Source organism: Neocloeon triangulifer, unplaced genomic scaffold, assembly GCF_031216515.1.
Source record: "Neocloeon triangulifer isolate White Clay Creek 2 clone unplaced genomic scaffold, ASM3121651v1 ptg000012l, whole genome shotgun sequence".
Classification (NCBI taxonomy): Eukaryota; Metazoa; Arthropoda; class Insecta; order Ephemeroptera; family Baetidae; genus Neocloeon; species Neocloeon triangulifer.
In genome coordinates this window covers 2,650,982-2,670,294 of record NW_026775554.1, presented here as the reverse complement: position 1 = coordinate 2,670,294, position 19,313 = coordinate 2,650,982, and the positions used below count along the sequence as shown (strand labels likewise).

The following is a 19,313-nucleotide window of genomic DNA, read 5'->3' as shown; positions in this document are numbered from 1 at the left end:
TTCCATTAACTTTCCAAAACTGAAAACAATACATACAAAATCAGAAAATATTGAATTAATTTTTGGTTAAAAAAAGAACCTTCATTAAATTAAACATACAGTTGAATTAATTCAGAAATATTTTTTGAAAATGATTCAAACAAATTTAATCTTTGTGAAACTGATGCATAAAAATTCATATCACTTTTGCGTCCTCTGATGTTTAAAAATCAATTCACCAAGGCGGAAATGATTCGAGAAAATTTCCCCAGAATAATTTGCAAACTCGCGTAACACTCGAGCGGAAATCCACTTTGCTCCTTAAAGCTTTCGTATATATACTTTTTATTTGCGAGATAGGCTGACAGACGGAGAGATTGGATGAGGAGGAAATCTCTTTTCGGAAAGAAAAGTCAAGCACGTAGGGAGAGAGAGGCACACAGCGTGCAGAGAAATTGTGCTGTATACAATAAAGTGGCGTGGTTGATTTGCCAGAACAGATTGACTCTGCTGCTGAATCAATATGTATATGCGAAAGCAGAGAAAATGGCGAGAGAGAGAGAGAGAGAGACCGAGAGCGGGGAAAGAGAGAGAGATTGGAAGCGCCTCCCTCTTGCTCTCTCTGCCAACGTTGACTAATGTGAAATAATGCACCTGCAAATGCATGTGTGCGAACCTTTGTCGTGGATGTGGTATTTGTTACATCTGCACGCTACATGCGTATTTACTTCCAACTTTTGAGTGCTTTGAAATGTTTTCAGGCGGCGCGCATGAATATTGAATGAAAGCCAGTAGAGCACTCCCTGCTGATGTGGCGTAACCAGAGCCAGATTTCCGATTTCGCATGCCGTGAATTGACCGTGGCAAACGCGTCAATAACTGATTCGGCTCGGCTATTTTTCCGTTTCGTCACGGGCAATACAGAAATAAAAACACTTAATATTGAAATGAATTTAATTTATTTATTGATCAAGACAAGTCTTCAATGCACCTTTGCAGCAAATCCTCCACTTCACTTCTCTTCACGCCACGTCCTAGAAGCATTCAGAATAAAAATAAATTACTTCTCTCATCTCAATTGGCAAAAATTAACAAGATCACAATATTTTTTCTAATTAAAAATAAATAATAATAAACATGCAGATTTTCCTCAAAATTTGTAATAATTACAAAGGAAATCAAACGGTTGATTAATTTTTTTTATTGAAAGTTCGTTTGATTCAATCTAGAACTTCCATTTAATTTGCCCTAACTTATGAATAAGGGTTAAAGTTTATTCAGAAAAGAATTTTAACTGATAATAAATAAAAAACAGAGTTTATAAGGAATTAAAAACCGAACTTCCGGGCTGCTTTTCTACGCCGAGACTCACCGATGATGATGAAGCGGCAAGGGGAGCCACTCTCGCCGGCGCCTTGGAGTGGCTCAGGTACCGCTTGCAGATCGTACATCTCGTAAACGCCTTGGAGCATGATCAAAACGTTTTCCTTCCCAGGCAATTTAATTATTCCCTTGAAAAACAAGAAGAAAAAAACTCTAAAATTAATAAACAAAAGCAAACTCGTTATGAGAAAATGCGTTCAAAGGCAACGCAAATTTAGGCGCAAAGGGAGGTGGGCGGCTGGGAAACAAACGACAACATTTTCTTTATAACGCATTCTTCGCCGAGAACCCTCTTTGGAAAAAAGAAAGAAAGAAAGGACCTGCCTTTGAACGCGGCGCATCTCTTGCCACTTTTACACTGCGTTATCTGCACTGAATAGCGAGACGTTTTTCAATATTGAAAATAGCGGCGAGGCAGCACAGCAGAAAAATTATTTATAACATTTGTGAAAGATTCAATATAAATGGGATATCATTATTGTAATACGAGACGGCGCAGGGGTTTTACAAGCTCGGTAGGCGAGAGCGAGCGCACTTCATTAATTTTCTGCATGACTTGGCCCCATGCAACACTGTATCCGATTCTCATTAAAGTTGTCGCCAACAAAGGGATCAAAGGCATTTGCAGCAACACTCGAGGCGTGTGGACACTCACGGGCCAACTAATAAGTGCACGCGATTTTGCTATTATGTTGACACACCAACCCCGACACACACACTCATTGTCAGCTTTTTATTACACGTTTTTCAGTGGCACGCACGCGCACCCCGACGACAAACAGCAATAATGCTTTGTCGCGGCACTTGATGATTCAATAAACAATTACGCGGACGCATCATCTGCATCCGTGCGTTTCTCACACCCACGCCGATTGAAACAAACGCTCGACTGCACACCCGCGCGCTCTTCTCACAAACTGCAGCAGTGAGATGGAATTGCTTTTGAATCAAATTTAAACGTCAAGGATGTTTACATTGACTTTAATTTTCTTCGGTGATTCAAATTATAAAATTACACGCAAACAATTTAGTTAAATAATGCGTTAATTTTTGTTTAATTTAAAATTTAACCTGTTCGGTCCAGTTGAAAGCTTCATTATATTGAAACACAAATTAATGAGATTTTTCTCCTTTCTATCATAATACCAATAAGAACGTTGGCAAATGACAGATAGGATTCAAGAGTAAAAATTTATATTTGTAAATATTTTATTTATTATTGTATTATGTTATTTAAATATTTAAAAATAAAATTCAATTCACAATTAATTACCAGAGATGTTGATATTTCTTCATATTGTGTATTTTTCTTTAAAATTTTTACTAAATTCTGACTTGGTGCGTAAAAAAATAATAAAAAAACCGACAGTAACATCAAATATTATCATCAACCTTCAATTTTAAGTGTTTTAAATTTTCCACTCTGGTTAAACGGGTACAGCTATTTTCAATAATTCAACAATTTTCAATAATTTTTGATGCTATAATTTATTTAATAACCTTAATTTATCATATTATTGTTTGAAATTTGGAAAATATAATATGTTGTTTGAGGTTTCAAAAACTAAATCAACTCAGCTCACTACATTGCGGGTGGGGTATTTTTGATATCGGAAGTTTTAGCAAAATGTTTGTTAGTGTTTTAGCCGGTTCGTCCTACAATAATTCCTTTCTTTTAATTTTTTTTTTAATATTCAAATGTAAACAATGTGATGCTCAAATTAGATTATATAATAGAAATAATAAAAAAAGAAATCAGAAAATATCAAGTCAAATTTTGACATTATTTGCTATCTAAATTTCAAGCGTAATTTTAATTTTAACGAGGCTCTCATGATATCTACACTGGATTTAAAACTTCTCAACCTTTCCCGTTTGATCAATTGTGAATTTTTGATGTTGACGGACCTTTTCTTCATCTTAATTGAGTTTATATGAACGAAATTTTTTGGTGAAATTTTAATCAATTTTGGTTGAGTCCAGTTGAGTCAATTTTGAGGAAACAACTATTTTAGAAAATTCCCAAAATAAACAAAGTTAAATTTAAAAAAATCAGTCCTATACGAATGGCTTAAATTTTTCTTACTTCTTTGGACTGAAAATATATTTTTAAAATATAGAGAACAATTGCCATCAAGATTAACCAGATATTTTTTCAAATGACATTTGTTATCTTTGTTTTTTATTAAATTAATTTTACTCCTCTCATGAACTGGATTCCGGAGAAAAGAATTTTCGCACCCGATAAAATTTTCATTTTCCAGCTGCTAGTCCGGCAATATCCAACTTTTGGAAAATATATTCATGGGCACTAGTATTGTGGAGTGGAGAGGGCTCCCCACAAATGATTTGGTCCAGTTGAGCAGGGGCGCGGAATGCGGTGCAAGCGCGAAACGAAGCCGCCGCCGCCGAATATATTGTGCGCGCGAGTGTCATAAACGAGCGCGCGCGCGCGGGGTTAAATATATAAAATTCCAGGGTGTTGCGTGGAAATAATGCAATGTTATTGCATGCGGCGCTCTTATTCGTGTGTCTGTTTAGCATTCGCGGCACACGCGTGGACGACAGAACGGGTGTGTTGGTGCGCGCATTGTCTATTTACGCGCTTGTTGAATGCGCCGGCCGCCGGAAGAAAGCGAGAGAGATGCCACCCCTATTAAATTCACCAGAGGGTGGCTGCAATAAATACCTCTCTCGCTCGCCCCACGAACCCCTTCCCCTCGTTACCTATGCCCTTTAAAATTAATATTTGACGCTCCCTTGGCAACCCCTGCGGCGAAAATGCTGCTGCAGCCGACTAGCTTTAAATTATTTGCCATTACTACTGGGGGCGCAAAGGCTGCTCTCGGCGGCCCTTGTACATATTAATTATTTGTCTGATATATATGATCACAAATATTTATCTCGCGCTGCCTTTCGACCGCCACTTCGCTTCATTGCTATTTGCTGAGCCCCAAAATCATCCCAGCTCTTTCAAAATTAATATCACTGCAAAGGGACGTTTTCTTTTGTACATACCTTGATTCGAATGACTGACGCCGGCTGCAGAGCGTTTTCCCACAGAATTTTCTGCGCAAATAAATTAATCACTTCTTCGCTGAGTGGAGTCGGCCATTCGAAGGTAACCGTGTTGATATCCTGTTAGGTCGAAAGAGAAATTGCAAGTTGTTTAGTGTTTCATGGTTTCCAAAAGAAAAGAAACTCACTTTGTCCAAGTGTGATTTTCCTTTGAACTTTGAAACGTCGTCCATCAATCTTCTTAGTCTGAAAGAAATAAATACGAATTTTCAAAATATGAAAGTAAGAGTGCCAAGAGCGGCTAAAGATCGGTATTCTCGTTTCCAGAAAAATTAATGAACTTAACAAGTATACTCTCTAATTCTTCCTTTTTTTTTTTAGAAAAAAATTGGTGAAGATTTCTCTCAGAAAACTCTTTTTAAATTTGCATTTATTGATCAATTTGTTAACAGATTTCAATTTAAAGGACTTTTGATTTTTTTCCCCAAAATTGCCACTAATAAAATAAAATCAAAATTAAGGAGAGGCTTTTGCAAATACAAATTTTGATATTAATTTTTCTCTACAATTAAGCATTCGTTTGTGGATCGTAGATGTCAGTTTCAAAGGAACTTCGTTAGAAAAATTGAATTTATTGAGAGAATAGAATTTCTTAAATTTAACATTGTTTATTGTGGGAATTTTCTAGAATAATAATCTACTCAAAATTGGCCCAACCAAAAAAGTAAAATCAATAGGTCAGTTGTAAATTTAAAAAAAAAAATTATATTGGCCTAATGGTAAAAGGCTGGGTAGTTTTATTTTACAGTGCAGATATCATAAGCTCCGTGTTAAAATATTTGAAATTAGCAAATTTTTGCAATATTAGTTTTACATCTAAAACTCGAATGTTACTTAATTTAATGGCAATCCTTCTTAAAGTTCTGCATTTTTCCCTTGCAAAATAAAAAGTAGCTTGCAACAAACTCCGACCGATAAATTACACAGGAAAATCGAGCTGTTCTGAAAACAGGGGGCTTGTGTGTGTGTAATTGTTGGCTTTGTTGGCAGCGCAGTTGCGCCGCCGATTGTGAGAACACAATGATGGATCATAATTGCGCGAGGCTTAAGGAGCAATACCGCGCGATTCTGCAGGATGTAATTTTCGTATTGAGCCAAACAAGTTAGTGTTCAGCGCATTTTCAAGGGTGCAATTACACAGTCGCACTTGACTGATTGCATAGTTCTCCAGTGTGCATATTTTCTCCACGGTCAGCCTTTGATGTGTCAAAGCGAGAGGAAGGGCAACTCTTGTGATTTCCACAAGGCCCCACTTCTCACCACTTTTATATTCTTTCTGCATATTTTTCAAGCATCTCTCTTATTCTTTTATTTTTCAATCGTGACCTCCGTTTGATGCCGAGCGCTTTGTGGTTTTCGTTTTAAAATTCAAACTCGTTGGCGATAATTAGCAGCTCTTATATTCACTGGCAGTTGAAACGTTTCTCTTTTTTAATTCCAGAGCAACAAAGAAATGTGTTAAAGCAGGAAATTTACGTTAAAGTTCTAAATATTTTGTTGCACAATATAAATGTAAAATGGCAATCATTTCACATTTACTTCTCAATGCGTAATTTGGATGTAAAAATATTTAAGATTTGTGAGAAATAAAAAAATTACCTTAAATCCTAATTTGTAGTGATAATAATTCTAAGTTAAACAAATGATAATTTAAGAACAGATTTTGGCTGTAAATGCAAAAATTTAAGGCGTTTTCAGAGTGTTCATGGTTTAAATTCACTAAATTTAGATTTTAATTCATTATTTTTAAATTCATAAAATAATGTATGGTTTACCTATCAAGTCCATCTCCAGAATAGGCTTTCAAATCAAGAATTTTATCCAAATTTATCCTAAAACACACAAATCACGGTTCGATCACAAACTAATTTTTTGAATCTAAAATAAATCTTTTAAATTTTAAATCTTTATTAAAATCAAATACCTGCATCTCTCCGTCTTCACAATTTCACTGGCACCATTCAGGCCTCTGCGAAAAAACATAACATTATCATTTAAAAAAAAAAAAAAAACATTTTCTGCAACGAGGAAAAAGCCCGATTCATTCATTTCCATGATAATCTCCTCGAGTGTCAACTTCTTCAAACAAATTAAATTTTAAAGATCTTCTTTTTTATTAAATTATTTTTTCACTAATTTCAACTTTTATAAAATAAATTTTATTTAAAAAACCTTTCAAGAAAATTTGCGATTAAATCTTTAACGCAGCCACTGAAAAGCAGGGATTTACTTGTCTCACCCCCTCACTTTACAGTCGACTGCACAAGTGCTAAAGCACGGCTAGTTTATTGTGTAAAGCAGTCTGCAACTAAAAGTCATTTAAAGTTTAAAAGTTGCGAATTTGTATAGGGCACGGTTCAAATAATCCGATATTTTAAATTTCTTACCTCACAAAGTCTTCGAGCTTTTCTAGCTCGTCGGTGGACGCAAGGTCGGCTTTGTTCAAAATCAGCAAATCGGCGAGGGCGATCTGCCTGAAATTTTGACAAAAATTCAAAATTTTAACAAAAATTCGTTGAAAATATTTGCAATGTTCAATCATTTTAATAAATCGTGTAATAAACTATTAAATATTTAAAAATCTTGCTTAGAAAATAATAGTCGTCGTGCGATCTGAAAGCTTTTGTCTGCAGCACCAAAGGATCGGATTTTGCAAAGCACGTCGCAGAGGCAAATCTTGCGGGTTGTAGCATTTTCGGCGGCGGAACCAGAGCCGCGTCAAACAAGGGACGGGGAAAGGCGGGTTGGGGGAGCGAAAAGTGTCGCGCTACAACAATCAAAGAGCAGCGGATTATTTTTACCCCCATTATGCTGACAATTCCATCTTTCCTCATATCGAGGCTGCGGCGCGGAGCAGATTATTGCATCTTGACTGCGACCACAAAGGCTGCCAAGTGCTCCTTGAAACAGCAGTGCCGCCTTACTTTTCACAGCAAAACTGCTTTTCACCCCGCACGCTGTGCCAAGTGAGTATTCCGGGGAATTCATATTATATACTCACTCGCAATTCTCATATATACAACGCTAGAGAGTGAGCGAGAGAGCGAGCACTGCCTCCAGCAAACATTCCTTTTATATTGTTGAATCAGCCTCACTCTTTTATTTGCTTACACAGTAAACATTAATATAGATCTGTGCTGCTGCTGCTTCTGCTTCCGCTGCTGTTTGAATGTACCACCAAATAAAATTCATCTCTCTTGTTATATATTTTGCAATATAATGCTTTCCACAGTCAACAACTCCAATTATTTGTTTTGCATATAACGCAGGGTATATTGCCATATGTGCCGGCGCCGACACCGCGCCTCCCATTGGCTCGCCAATCCGAGCCCACGCATAATTTACCCACGATGTCTGCTTTGTTGTGCGGACGGTTTTGTTATTTATTTTACAGAAGAATTTTAAGCAGCGTTCATCGAGTTAATTAACCAAACGCCAAATTTAATGTTATGAAATGCAAATAATTCCAATAATTCAACTCACCGCTCTGCTGCGTTCACTGTAGTTTCTGTTTCAGTATTAATTTCATGATTCTGCAATCAGACGTAGAATAAATAAATTAAATTGTGGCAATTATAAAAATTTGGAATATATTATACTCATTATGCTTATTAATCTTCTAACAATAAGATTAAAAAATCTTAAAAAACTAAATTTTTTAGATTAAAGGGAAAATTTTTATTGCGTTTTTTATTTAGTCATAAAAATTTATCTTCAAATAAATTGTAGTAATTTTTAATAATAAAAAAGTTATAACCTTAAAAACTTCTTCCATTATCAATTTTAACTATAAAATATAATAAATAAATATATTTTTTAACAGTTCTGAATTCTGTATGAAAATTGTTTTTTGAATCTGAAAGCGTAAAATGTAATTATTTACAAAAAAAAAAAAAAAAAAAAAACACTTTACCTGAATTCCATATTTTCCATCAATTACAGTAATGATACCTAGTAAATTTAAAAAATCAAGATATGACTTTATTTTGGTCAATTAATTTTACCATCTAAATAGACACTGCTTCCAAGATCAGAATCCAGCCAGAAAATTGATGCAATGGGGCCTGCAATACAATTAAAGAGGCAAATTATATTAACATGTTTTAAAATTAGAAGTGTCAAAAAAACGCGCCTGGATCAGCTAGGCCTGTGGTTTCCAGCAAAATATAGTCAAATTTTCCTCTCTTCTGCATTAAATTTTCAATCGCCTTCACTCCGTTGTCCCTAAATTATTTTCTTATAAAACAAAATTCTGCATTAATTTTGAATGATTTTATACTTGACAGAGCAGCACAGGCAACCATTTCGAAGCTCGAGCCATTCTTCGAAAAGTTCTCCATTCTGCCCGACAGTCAAACTTTTCTCCAGTGCACTTCCTGAAATTCAAATTTTAATTTGTAAGAGTTTTGATTAATGTGATAATTTCCTTGCCTTCTCCGAATTCATTAAGGACGACAGCAATTTTCTTTGTATGCTGCTCAGTCAAAATGTAATTAAGCAGCGTTGTTTTGCCTGAGCCGAGGAATCCCGTCACAATTGTTACTGGCACTGGTTTTAAGTCGGCTTCGATGAGCTCAGGTGCATCCTCTTCGTCAGATTCCATTTGAAATCAATCTGAATACTGAATATGATATAATAAAAAATTAGGAATAATGCTTAAGTCAAGTCTATCAAATCAGGCAATGATAAAAACAGATTTTTTTTAACCTTTTTGAGTAAATTATTTTAAATATTATCCATTTCAACTTACCTAGCTTCCCCAAATGCAATTATTTCGTTCAATTTCCCCCAACCTTTTGTAGATTCACCGCTCTTGTCATTATTTTGGTCCTGTGTTTATAAATTTAAATTTAGCACCACTTCTGCTTGTTCTGAATAATTCTTAGTAAATCCGCTAGGTAGTAGGTCGGCGCTTCTGCGCGTCGTTTCTATAAAAAATAGTTTCTATTGCTCTCAACCCTGAACCTCCCAACTAAGGAGAATTTATAATGGTGACCAGTTAATTAATTAATCTTAACTTTATTGTTGTCAGATACTAAGGGATAGACTGAAATTTTAATACTAAATTTATATAAATTAACAGAATTATTAAAAAAAAAATAAATAAAAAAAAGCGCAAGAAAAGCATTTGCCCATTAATATTATGTATTAATTTTTTTAATTTTGTGGTAGAATTTCACAATCGAGGTTTGATTCATGGTGATTTGAATTTAAAATCGGCTTTTCCTTGATGGGTTTTTGTGAGTTGTTTATTATTTCAGAAAAACAATATCCTGCTCTACATGTTTCGGCTGCGAAAAAATTTTGACAAAAATTAGAACAATAAAAATAAATCTTTTATCAAAAATTTTTTTACTTTCAAATTGAAAATTTTCCGTGAAAATTATTTAAATTAACATTTCTTCACAAAATAATTCTTTACACAAAATTTGACATTTTTAATTCAAAATATTAAAAAAAAAAAAAAAATTCTTATAACAAACCCATCGAGGAAAAGGAATTTTTGTCTTTTTGTCCTTCAGTTTTAAAAATTTTTGTGAATAGAGTGTGTTTTAAATTGTCTTATCGGTTTTCTATATTTTTCATTTAAATTTTTCTAGAAATAATTTAATTGCTCAATAAATTAATGCATTAAGATAAATTGATATACGAATGCATTTAATCTTATATTTTTTCTTACAAATTTTAAGTTTCAGCAATACTTTTTTTGGCGTACAAACATTAAATTACTGACCCTGTTGGACAACAAGAGTGAAAGTGTTAAAAAGAATGTGTTCACATGCACAAACGGCACTTTTAGAAGATCAGTAGGACTTCAATATTTAATAATATCTCTTAAAATCACGTTCAGATTTAGCTTTTTTATTGTTCACAGAAGTAGTTTAAATGTCTAACGCGTTAAGTAAAAATGTTTGTTTGGCTAAAGAGCACAGACTGCGATTGCTGCATTTAGATACAGCGTCGATAATGTAGAGTTACTCACACATGTCATTTTTTTTTTTGTGATCAAAAGATAACTGCATGACCACTCTCACCGCTAATAGCCCGGCTTGTTTGGGGCAAAAAATAGCCCTAGGATATGGATTTTCCGAATTGACAATTGCTTTTTTATTAATGCACTGCCGTGTGGTGCAGGTCGATTCTCCGTCAAAGTTTAGGCGCGTGAAAGGCAGTTGACTCCGAGGCGGGCGGCATGGCGCACACCACCGCCTCGGACGTGCAGGCTGCCCCGAAAACCACCCTTGCCCCGACAAGTCAGCAAAATCTGCACAAGTTCAAAACTTTTTTCAGTAAGAAATTAGCAATAGGCTTTTGTGTCATTTATTTTAATTAATAATAGTTTTTATTACAATCTTTAATTTTATGGAGAAAGATAAGTTCAATCCTTTTTTTATTTTTTGATAAAGATCATTTTTCGTTGATAACGTGCTCTTTATCTTATCTTTTTATTCCTACTCACTTGATGAGCCAATTTTTTTGCTTAAAACCTTTTAATTTGCAACCATGCTTGACCACAATAACATTGACACGGAGCCCTTGTTAAATTGGTCAAAGACGAGCGACAGCCGATACGCAGAATATTACAACATTTCCGGATCAAAACGTTTTTTATCTGTGGAAAAGTTTTGGAAACTTTAATTAATCGTGATTCGTTGTGTTCCAGGACGCAGTGCCCTGGCCAAGCTGCAAGGATGTCGCTGGAACAAGCTGTGGGCCCTGAGCCTGGGCGTGCTGATTCTGGCCTTGACCGGCCTCCTCACCGTCACACTGGTCTACGCGCTGGCGAGGGCAGTCCCCTTTGATGTGAGTACCCGATCGCATGCCAATTTCCACTTCTGTCTTTTGGCTAACGATGCATTTGCATGCGTTTTATTTTTTAATATCATATTTCACCGCTCGTTTTAAAGGTTCAAAAATTAACGATGAAATAAAACTTCGACATTTAATTTTTTTAAATATTAAAAAAGTGATAAAATTTATTCCGTCTTTAAGAGTCTATAAAATCTAAATTGTTTAGAAGTGGTAGGAGTGAGGGTCAAGGTTCATATTCCTCATTTGTTGGTCAATCCAGTTTCTGAAAAGGGCCACATTAGCGTAGACGCCAGGAGTTCCGTTTTCTCCGCAGCCGATGCCCCACGCAACAATTCCGACCTGCGCGTAATGTCCGGGGTGGTTGATCAGCGGACACACCAGAGGACTACCGCCGTCTCCCTGCAAAAGGCACATTTAGTCAAAGGCAAACGTAAAAATGAACCCCTTATTTACCAGAAAAAATATAAAATCTAATTTTTTCAAAGGTAATTCATCAGAAATTATCGATAAAAGCAACATGATTCTATTACCAAAATTAAATTTACCAGAAAACGCAACAAGTGAATTTTAAGACGCACGTGAAGAATTAAGTGTAATAGTAAGCATAAATTAATTTTAATTTTATTTTAAATATTTATAGTTAAAATTTAAAATTATTATGATAATAAATATTTCTTAAAAAATTACAGTAAGTTGAAATCAACTCAAAAGCCTTAAACGACAGTGGCTTGTTCAAGTAAGACTCATTCAGTAGAAACTGCAACGAAATATGATTTTTTTTTTAGATTCTTTTCGCAAAATTTGCCTATAATTATTTGCAAAAATTAGTGTAAGGAGAGAAAAATTTCCAGGGCTAGAAAAATCACAAACTCCCAAACGCTTCCAATTCTACCTAGTTTCATCTATATACCTTGAAAAGTTGAAAATTTTTCGTGAATTTTGCCCCAATAAATAAAATTTTCAAAATTTGCTAATAGAAAAAATTTTAAAATAAAAAAAAACAAACCTTTGATAATCTCATTTTTGAATAATTATCTGACACATAAAAATATACAAGATTTCTGAGCAACGAATTTCTGATAAAAAATTTCTCATCAATTAAGCTACCTGTTTTCTGAAAAATAAATTTGTGATAAAAAAGGCGACTAAAATTGAAAGCAGACATAAAGCAATTTGCAAATTACTAAAGCTGCTCAAAATGCAGCACACAATGGTCGCGCCGAAGCCAATCAATCAATGTTACGCACTATGACCTTTAGCAGGTGCTGGAAATAATGACTTTACACGTCGAAGGCCAGCGAGCCGTCTGGGCGGCATCCAAACTTGTTTATCTAAAAACACCTGCCCTCTCTGTCAACGACGTGACTTTACTCCATTGATTTTATTGACAGCTTTTTGCATTTTTTTCCCAACACACAAGTACCTTGCAAGTGTCTTTGCCGGGCTCTCCGCCCGCGCACACAAAACTGTTGTGCAGACGGAAGTGCTGGCCGAGTCTGGTTTTCCTCAGCGATTGAAGACACTGTTGTCGCGGCACCACCGGCAACTCGACCTTTTTCAGAATCACCTGGTACTCGCCCTCTTTGCCTTGGAAATTAATTCAAAATGAAAAATTACTTTAAATTAAAATTTACTTTAGAAAATATTACCAAAAACGTTTTTGCCCCAGCCGCTGGCGTAGCATCGGCTGTGATCGAAGTTCTGTCCCTGTTCGGGCAAGCAAATGACGTCCACGTTGTCCGCAGCGTTGACTGGCGCATCCAGCTTCAAAAGGGCGACGTCGTTGTACAGGGCGCCGGCGTAGTACTCAGGGTGGACGAGGACCTGAACCACGTTTCGGTCCTGGTGCGGGTAGAGCTCGTTTTTGGTCTGGGTGTCCCATTCGCCGGCTCTGATTTTCAGGCCCTGCCCGTCCTTGCTAAATATTTCCAATTTTATCACTTTATCAACTTTTAATTTTTTTAATTTTGAAATTACCCTGCGACGCAGTGGGCGGCGGTTATCACAACCTGGGGGTGGATCAAAGCGCCTCCGCATTGGTACAGGTTGATTGGAGGCTCGTTAGGTTTGACGCTTTCGATCCTCAGGACGGCCACCATCCAGGGGAATTCGCCAAATTGGCTCTCGCCGTCGAGGTTGCCGGTTATGCGGAAACCGACGCCGTCGGGGTTGCGGCGGCCGCAGCCAGCACGGGGTGGCTGCGGGGAGGGAGGAATGCGTTCGTCCGAAGGGTCTTGACAACACACGTCCAAGTAGCTCTCGCATGTCGGCTCTTTTATTCTGCAAAATTCAACCAAATTTCAACTTTAATCTAAATTAATCATAATTCATAATAATAAAGATTAAAATTAGTTTAGGAAAAAATTAAAAATAATATCTTGACTTTAACTAGGAGCTTCAGATATTATACTAAAATTTTTCCATGAGGTAAATGAAAATTTTACTGATATTAATATTCATCCTTAATTGGGGTGATATTAATGTATTTTGGTGAAAGATTTATCAATTTTGGTCAGGCCAATTTTAATAAGAAAATAATATTAGAAAATTCCCTCTCATAAGAAACAAAATATAAATTTCGTATATTCAGTTCACTCAATGAGTTCAATTTTTCTTTAAACGTCTCCGGAACTTAAATATTATAAAAACCAATGCTAATGTAGAGAAAATTTACCATCAAAATTAATCGGACCGTTTTTTTTTTAAAGAATATTTTATAACTTATAATATATTTTAATTGAAATTAATATAACTGGGTCAATTTTAAATGACCTCATTAATCAACCGCATTTTCTTCCTGCCCTCAACCGCATTTAAACGTTTTTTTTTTTTTTTATTATTGTTGTTTGAGCTTTGATAATGAACAATTATAAAACTGCCTCTGTTGATTTTGTGAGAATATCAGCGGAAGTGGTTCAGGATATTTTGTGCTCCTTTTTCTATCAAAATGGGATTGTTGCCAAGCGTTCTGATCGGGCACAACTTTTTCATAGATTTCAGAGCAACAATGAGAAATGAAAATTAATTCTCACCTGATGTCAATGACTCCTTCTCCATCAGTCTTGATTGTGCCGTTCTGACACAAATAGTACGGGACGCAGGTGCACGAAAGGGGTGCTTGACCCACGACCGTCGTTCCCCGGAATTGTTCATTGTTTTTTGCGTTCGGAGGCGCTGGAGTGAAAACTTGCTTTATCAGGTCATCGAGATCTTTGCCGTTGGCCTGTTGGCAATGCGCGAATCCATGACAAACCAAAACCACCAGAAAAGCACACGCCAGGTGACGCATCCTGCAAATGCACAATAAAAATTGTTAATAAAAGTCTCTAATTGTTTGAAAGATACAATCGTGGGTGTTTTATCTCGTTGTAAAAAAAAAAACACAACAACACTAATTGTCAGAGCAACTCGTGGACACGTTTGTGGCCAATGAACTTGAGCCAAGTCTCGGACAGACAATTATCTGAAATAATACTAGGCACATAAATTAACTACAGAACTGGATTATCTAGGTTTCTACGTCCATTAAGCGACGGTCATTATGTAAAATAGACTGCACATAATGAGACTATTTTTAATTAAGTTACCCAATGAGTCGTGAATATTTCTCAACTTTTTTCAAGTAAGAATAAATTAGGCAGCAATATTTTGATTAATTTTCAAAAGAATTTAATTCTGCTCATGCTTAATTTTATCTATATACAATTTTGTTTGTTTCACTTTCGATATTTTTCACCGTGCGAGTGACCTTGTAGAAAGGGAAAACGTCTGTTGTATGCGCGATTCACTTGTCGATTAGCTCGGGTGACATTTATTCAGTATGACTTAATGCAAATTATGATATCATAAATATTTAAATTAGAGAAAGTAGCGTGGCCCTGCAAATTGAAAATATTTTGAGAACAAATAAAAGTGACGCGAACACACACGATTTTAAATTGATGCCTGCCTTAGTTTTTACAGTTATTCCCCTCTGTTTGTTGGCTCGCCTCGGCGTTATGTATTAAAGCTATTTAATACCCAAGTAAGCTATTTAAAGTCGCATGACCTTCTGAAAAATGCAAATAATAACCTGACTTTCAGTTCAATGCGCTTAAAAAATTAGCAAATCATCACTGTTGGAACTAGGAAACCGACGAGCGCATAAGGGGAGAAAAATTTTAAATGAATAAGCAAATATAGTCCTGCGAGTCTTTGGCATTAGCAAATAATAATCATTTGTTCCTCAAGATTTTACCACGGCCAATAATTTTAACTGAAGTTTAGTAATTAACAGGGTTTTTTTTGTTAACCATAATAATTTCTAAACCAAAATGTTATTTTTAAATCAAAACTTGCCTGTTGATTGTTGTTTTTGTGTGGTGGATGTGTTTGTTGCTTCCCAACTGCGATGCTTTAAGAACCTCTCCTGAGTAGTGGAGCCCGATGAGACCTTCAAGCTCTGAAAAGGCACCCACCGCTTTTCTCCTCACTCGGTGCCTCCACGCCAGTAATTATATATGCTGTGCCAATGGCTTCTTTTGAATTTGAACCCAAGCGCACAATTTATAAGCTAAATTTATCATCATTTTTCTTCCACTGCTCCAGATTTTCAAAGGAATTCACTAAATTTTCTAATCTGATGATTCATCTTTTTCACCACAGAAAAATTAATATTTTACAAGATCAGTGTCTGTGTCGTTTACGCAATCACATTACCAAGAATTAAAATTATTTTTTTCCTCCTTTGAGCAGTGGACGGTGCTGAATAATAATATTTTTCTCGCCGTTCAATCCTCCTTGGCATAAATTCATCGTAGACGTTGCAAATTCACTAGAATTCTCTCTCTCCGCACAGTTTTTTTTCTTCTCTTTAATTGCGGCAATTCAGATTCTCAGTCTAGCACCGACCACGGGAAAACCAAAGGTCAATTCAACCTTCGCACATTATTCCATCGGCGCTCACACACTAATACACGCTTTTGATTGATCGGAAAATTCCTAAAATGGAATTTATTTTTTATTCTTTTAGTACGGCATTGTATTTGACGCTGGCTCGACGCACACCGAGATGCTCCTCTACACCTGGGAGAGCAAGGAGTGGTACGAAACGGGTTACGTCCGCCAACTCAGCTCGTGCTATCTTGATGGTCTCTCGTCCAATGATTAAAAATTTTAATTAATTCATTGCTCTATTGTTCTGAAAAAAGGAGGCATTGGGGAACTCTTTGTTGATGATCCGTCCGGAGTCCAGAATTACTTACTGCCGTGCTTATCCAACGGCACGGAACAGATTCCAGCCGACAAACATTGGAACAGCCCTGTTTATTTGGCAGCCACGGCTGGACTTCGCATGCTGCAGTGGGTCAATTTTTTTAAATTATAATTTTATAATTGCACCCACTTTTGGCAAATGACAAATCGATTTTAATGAAATTTTGAGAATTGGTTGCCCTAACGATGTAGACAAATGTTTTAGAAGGATTATTAAAAATGCTCAAAATTGACTATTTTTAAAGGGAATCCATGTTGAAGATTTTGAAAAAGGTGTACTCGAAAATTTTAAATATCTAAGCTCCTGTTGCAGATAGCGCATATGTTTATATCAGAAAAGTTGAAGAGAATCATGGTGACTAAGGTCACAGGTCAAATTACAGGGTCACCTATTTCAGCTTGAACTTTTTCAGGTGCCACAATAGTACCTAGTAAACGAAAACTATTAATTCCTTTATAGCCTGAATTTGCTCTAGTTGATAATCAACAAAATATTTTAAAAATTTGCGAAGTAGTTTTTTGTTTAATTTTTTTAGGTATTCTTGGTCAAATTGCAAAATACGTGGTTTCCGAGCATTTTCATGAAATGATTGGAAATAGTTACCTTCCAACCGCCGTAACTTTGTTCCTTTAAGAGATACGCAAAAACGTGTAGTGACAAAAAAATGATCGTCTTGAAATTTTCTTTCGAACCTTGTATTGTACATGATGATTAGATTACCAAAAGGTCAATGACCTCGGTGACATGCGATTTTCCGGATAATTTTGCACATAAATGGAAAGAAGATGGTAGTTCAAATTTTTTCAGCCTGAAATTTTGTTTAAGAGGGAAGGAAAGAATTTTTTTTAAAAAAAATTAATAATTTTAAAAATTTTTAAAAATCCTTCTAAATTATTTTACTAAACCCTTAGGGCAACCAATTTTCCAAATGTTATTCAAATCGGTTTTACCCCTTGTCAAAAGTGTGGATATTAGAATTATTAGAAAATCAATGTAATAAACATTTTTTTTCCAGGATTGATAAAGGTGTTGCTGTAAATGAAATATTAGGCAATGTGTCTGAGCTTTTTAACATGTCTGGCTTGAAAAATCGAGAAAATAATGTTAAAATAATAACCGGGCAGCAAGAGGGTGTTTCCTCTTGGGTTGGCGTAAATTACCTGGCCGATTCCTTTCAAAAAGTAATTTATTTTAATTAAAAATAAAATAATTATTATCTATAAAAATGTCAATCTCAGTCTGTCACGACACTTGGAGCTCTCGATTTGGGAGGCGCTTCGACGCAAATCACGTTTGAAGTCGGAACCGACGTGGAGGTCGGAAGGGACAAAGTCACCCTTCGACTTTATGGCAAAGAGTACAATGTGACCGCCGACAGCTACCTGTGCCACGGCGTCAACCAGCTCATTTTAAGGCACGAGGTTTCGCTTTTAGAGGTGCGAGCAAAATTTTCCTTGCTGTACGTTAATTAAATGTTGCAATTTAAAGACAGCGGAGGCGGCCGAGTCTGTGACGGTGGAAAACCCTTGCCGCGCTGTCGGCATGACCCTGGAAAGGTCAATATCAGACATGCGAAATCCGTGCACTGAGACAATCTTCTTGCAAAATGTGAGGAAACTTTCCTTATAACAAACGAGGATTAATTTCATTGTCAACACCAGTTCCAAAACGTCACGTTCCAAGGCACTGGAAACGCTGATTTGTGCGCTGAGCAGCTGAGGAAAGTTATCAGCGTCGAGTACTGCAAGGCAACCTTTGTGAACACTGGAAATTGTATGGAGGATCTGCCACCAGCCAGACCCAACGGCAAAGAATTTTTGGTACATTTTTATATTTAAAAAAAAAATGGATTTTCCGAATTTGAACTGGTTTAAAATCAAAATAGGCGTTTTCCACTTTCTTCTACATTGCGTCAGGGTTCAATGCTACGGAAAACTTAGGAAGTGCCGAATTCCTCGCAAAAGTCAATGAAGTTTGTGGTCTCACAGAGGAAGCTTTGAATTCAACTTATTTTCCCGGTATAGCAAAAATTAAAGTGTAAATTTTATTATAATTATTTTTTAAATCAGAGACGGGAGAAAAGTACAAAAAAGACATGTGCTATGAGGGACTCTACATGTTCTTGTTGCTGAAGGAGCAGTATAGTTTCACTGAGGAAGAGTGGGTCAACACCAGATATGCAGACAAGGTGTCTATTTAGAGATTTTTTTTTTTTAATTAAATTGAATTTTATAAAAAAACTGAAACCGGACGAATTATGAGAAAAGAAAAAGGATAAATATGACAACTGACCCAAAAAAAGAGACCTGCAATTTTTGTTTGAATTAAAATCTCCAAATCTAAATTTTGATTTTTATGAATTCCTCCAACTCGCCAACTTAATCCTTGTTGTGGACACGACAAAAACCCTAGGTTTTTAAAGAACCAGTCAGTTGTCCTATTCCTTTTTTCATTTTTTCTTTGTGACAAGGTTCGCCCGGTTTCAATTTTTCATGAATCCACCTCAAGTTTTTAACATTCAATTGAAATTTAATTTGTCTTCTCTAATCTAATCGATTTAGATAAACGGCACTTCCGTCGGCTGGGCGTTGGGATTCATGATTGAAAACACGAACGTGATTCCGATGCAGCGCCCACTGCCCTTACTGCCGGTCGCTTGGTTTGTGATCCTCTCGCTTCTCTTCCTTGCCATGATCGGCCTTTCAATGTGGCTCGCAATTAGTGCACTTAAATTCAACGGCGCTGGAGGCAACTTCAATCAAACGCAACCCATGTACGGCGCACTTGCATGAAAAGCCAAAAGAGC

General features: G+C 36.1%; 3 protein-coding genes across 8 annotated transcripts in view; 1 reads left to right on the top strand and 2 right to left on the bottom strand.

Annotated features, from left to right (window-relative positions):
* The window catches only part of LOC132198415 (ectonucleoside triphosphate diphosphohydrolase 1-like), a 53,051-nt gene that overhangs the window by 31,822 nt on the left and 1,916 nt on the right, over nucleotides 1-19,313 (top strand). For 2 of the 5 annotated variants that reach the window (XM_059622452.1, XM_059622451.1), the window contains exons 2-11: nucleotides 11,105-11,244; nucleotides 16,265-16,382; nucleotides 16,443-16,593; nucleotides 17,523-17,688; nucleotides 17,746-17,943; nucleotides 17,996-18,115; nucleotides 18,169-18,327; nucleotides 18,393-18,525; nucleotides 18,577-18,695; nucleotides 19,069-19,280. In XM_059622452.1, the coding sequence (XP_059478435.1) occupies nucleotides 16,304-16,382; nucleotides 16,443-16,593; nucleotides 17,523-17,688; nucleotides 17,746-17,943; nucleotides 17,996-18,115; nucleotides 18,169-18,327; nucleotides 18,393-18,525; nucleotides 18,577-18,695; nucleotides 19,069-19,280 (1,337 nt within the window). In that variant the 5' untranslated portion in view covers nucleotides 11,105-11,244; nucleotides 16,265-16,303. Of the gene's footprint in view, nucleotides 1-10,597; nucleotides 10,731-10,907; nucleotides 11,045-11,104; nucleotides 11,245-15,824; nucleotides 16,160-16,264; nucleotides 16,383-16,442; nucleotides 16,594-17,522; nucleotides 17,689-17,745; nucleotides 17,944-17,995; nucleotides 18,116-18,168; nucleotides 18,328-18,392; nucleotides 18,526-18,576; nucleotides 18,696-19,068; nucleotides 19,281-19,313 lie in introns of those variants that run through there. The other 3 variants (XM_059622449.1, XM_059622448.1, XM_059622453.1) reach the window with 3 other exon arrangements.
* Nucleotides 903-9,312, bottom strand: LOC132196944 (zinc-regulated GTPase metalloprotein activator 1-like). Of its 2 annotated transcripts, none has more exons than XM_059619913.1 (14): nucleotides 9,191-9,312; nucleotides 8,872-9,061; nucleotides 8,720-8,816; nucleotides 8,573-8,664; nucleotides 8,445-8,504; nucleotides 8,354-8,391; nucleotides 7,924-7,973; nucleotides 6,828-6,914; nucleotides 6,365-6,409; nucleotides 6,216-6,272; nucleotides 4,569-4,626; nucleotides 4,381-4,500; nucleotides 1,352-1,490; nucleotides 903-1,013 (listed from the first exon to the last, which is right to left on the bottom strand). In XM_059619913.1, the coding sequence occupies exons 2-14, from the start codon at nucleotides 9,041-9,043 to the stop codon at nucleotides 949-951; spliced, it is 1,080 nt and encodes a 359-aa protein (XP_059475896.1). In that variant the 5' UTR covers nucleotides 9,044-9,061; nucleotides 9,191-9,312; the 3' UTR covers nucleotides 903-948. The 2 variants fall into 2 exon arrangements, with proteins under 2 accessions (XP_059475896.1, XP_059475895.1); XM_059619912.1 differs by having other exon boundaries at nucleotides 8,872-9,054; nucleotides 9,191-9,294.
* On the bottom strand, nucleotides 11,383-15,750 carry LOC132198417 (phenoloxidase-activating factor 2). Its single transcript, XM_059622455.1, has 6 exons — nucleotides 15,592-15,750; nucleotides 14,286-14,543; nucleotides 13,231-13,533; nucleotides 12,903-13,171; nucleotides 12,677-12,840; nucleotides 11,383-11,652 (listed from the first exon to the last, which is right to left on the bottom strand). Exons 2-6 carry the CDS (start codon nucleotides 14,540-14,542, stop codon nucleotides 11,455-11,457), a joined length of 1,191 nt encoding a protein of 396 aa, XP_059478438.1. The 5' UTR covers nucleotide 14,543; nucleotides 15,592-15,750; the 3' UTR covers nucleotides 11,383-11,454.

Excerpts from the sequence above, each read along its gene's own strand:
- LOC132198417 (XM_059622455.1), bottom strand. The coding sequence starts at position 14,542 with ATGCGTCACCTGGCGTGTGCTTTTCTGGTGGTTTTGGTTTGTCATGGA. Across the intron at positions 13,534-14,285 it reads GAAGGAGTCATTGACATCAG|AATAAAAGAGCCGACATGCG; the intron begins GTGAGAATTAAT and ends TGAATTTTGCAG. Across the intron at positions 13,172-13,230 it reads GCCGCCCACTGCGTCGCAGG|CAAGGACGGGCAGGGCCTGA; the intron begins GTAATTTCAAAA and ends GGAAATATTTAG.
- LOC132196944 (XM_059619913.1), bottom strand. The coding sequence starts at position 9,043 with ATGGAATCTGACGAAGAGGATGCACCTGAGCTCATCGAAGCCGACTTA. Across the intron at positions 8,392-8,444 it reads AAGCAGTGTCTATTTAGATG|GTATCATTACTGTAATTGAT; the intron begins GTAAAATTAATT and ends TAAATTTACTAG. Across the intron at positions 7,974-8,353 it reads ATGGAAAATATGGAATTCAG|AATCATGAAATTAATACTGA; the intron begins GTAAAGTGTTTT and ends GTCTGATTGCAG.